This window comes from Cyprinodon variegatus, unplaced genomic scaffold (assembly GCF_000732505.1).
Source record: "Cyprinodon variegatus isolate N-32 unplaced genomic scaffold, C_variegatus-1.0 Scaffold771, whole genome shotgun sequence".
In the NCBI taxonomy this organism is placed as follows: domain Eukaryota; kingdom Metazoa; phylum Chordata; class Actinopteri; order Cyprinodontiformes; family Cyprinodontidae; genus Cyprinodon; species Cyprinodon variegatus.
The window spans coordinates 228119-229699 of NW_015151224.1; the positions used below are offsets into that span (position 1 = coordinate 228119).

General features: G+C 35.7%; 1 protein-coding gene across 1 annotated transcript in view; it reads right to left on the reverse strand.

Annotated features, from left to right (window-relative positions):
- The window catches only part of mrps17 (mitochondrial ribosomal protein S17), a 3743-nt gene extending 2394 nt beyond the window's left edge, over window positions 1–1349 (reverse strand). Inside the window, exons 1-2 of the mRNA XM_015396001.1 lie at window positions 1239–1349; window positions 579–722 (exon numbers count right to left, since the gene is read on the reverse strand). Coding sequence (XP_015251487.1) covers window positions 579–701 — 123 coding nt within the window. The 5' untranslated portion in view covers window positions 702–722; window positions 1239–1349. The remainder of the gene's footprint in view (window positions 1–578; window positions 723–1238) is intronic.
- Window positions 1350–1581: the final 232 nt, after the last annotated feature.

Below are 1581 nucleotides of genomic sequence, written 5' to 3' on the forward strand. Positions count from 1 at the left end.
TTGTTCAGCATGGGGGTGAGTAGAAAATGAAGGCTAATCATGTTTTGGGTGTACTATTCCTTTAAGCTGAAAGCTTCTTTTGGCTTGTTGATGACTTATATTAAACAAGCTCATCAGTGAGGCCAGTTCTGCTCAGGGATGTGATCACAGGGACACTGGAAAATACCAACACCCTCAACCCATCTATGACGTTACAGAGCTGAAGAGCTCCTCCAGTTGAAAGACGCAGATCTTTCCTCATAGCAGCTGTTAAGGTCACTGCCTACAACAAACTAAATATGATGTTTACATACAGGCTGCTACTTATAGATTTCCTTTTTTTTTGTTAAACCTTTTTGTTTTATGCATTTATACATGCAGATTTTGTACACTTTAAAATGTCCCTAAATGCACATAACATTTGATCTACATGTGCAATTTTAATTAACAGTATTTTTTCTTCTGCTTTAAAACTCATTCCCTTGTTGTTTGCCGATAGTCTTGAATTTCCTCACTGCGAAACCAAAGATTATCTTTTTGACTCCATCTGTTTTGTTTTTTGCACAGGTTTCAGCTCAAACTACTATTTATAGATTTACCTTCAGCAGGTAGGGGTCCAGCACCAGTCTAGTTACTCTAACTTTGGCAGTTTTCTCCATCTTGGTCCCAATTACTTTACCGATGATCCATTTAGCATGGACTGAAGCCTTTTTAGCTGACATTCTGCTCTCTGTCACTCAATCCTGAGAGAGAAAAAGAAAAATAGTGACAATAAACATGACTTTTATTTACACAATTCAAAACATATAATAAATTGACATAAAACAAGTGTCAGTTAAAAAACACCATTAATGTAAAAACAGCTAAAACTCCTTAAATGAGGAGCTTGTTGAACTGTAGTTGTCCTTCATCTGACACAGAAGATGTTGTTAAATCCCCACAACTGAATAAAATCCTCCATGTTCTGTGTAAACAAACTATCTAAACATGAAGGACGTAAGAACAGAAAGAATATGATTTTTAGAAAATTTATGTTTTTTTCTGTTTTCCCAAATTACCAGAACATCTTTATAAACATTACCGGTTCTGTATGACCTTATTTATGAAAATGTGTCGCATAATCGACTGTAGGAGGGAGGAGGATCTATACTAGCTTAAACATCGAGACCGCGCTATAAAAAAAAAAAAACATTATAAAAAAGACGTTGATATAAAATACGGATTCCATATAAGTATAAAATGTGTAGAAATTAACTTACTGAAACCAAGGCAAATATATAAGAATGAAAGGTCAAGAACCGCTCAGCGGTTAGCAGTCTCCATGCTCCTGTCACTAAACTTCCTCTGGCTTCATAAAGCATGTCTTTATGCACTAGCGCCGCCTGCAGGAAGGGAGGGCCACTTCTTCTTCTTTGTTAGATTGGCGGATTGCAAACAATTTATAGGTGCATACCGCCACCTACTGTACATGAGTGTGTAGCTCTATAGTTCCATCTCTATTTTTTTTTTTATGTTTGTGTTTTTGTAAAAATAAAAACAACTTTATTAATATCCACATTTTCCTCCCTATCTCCATCTGTCACTAAAATTCCTTTCATACTT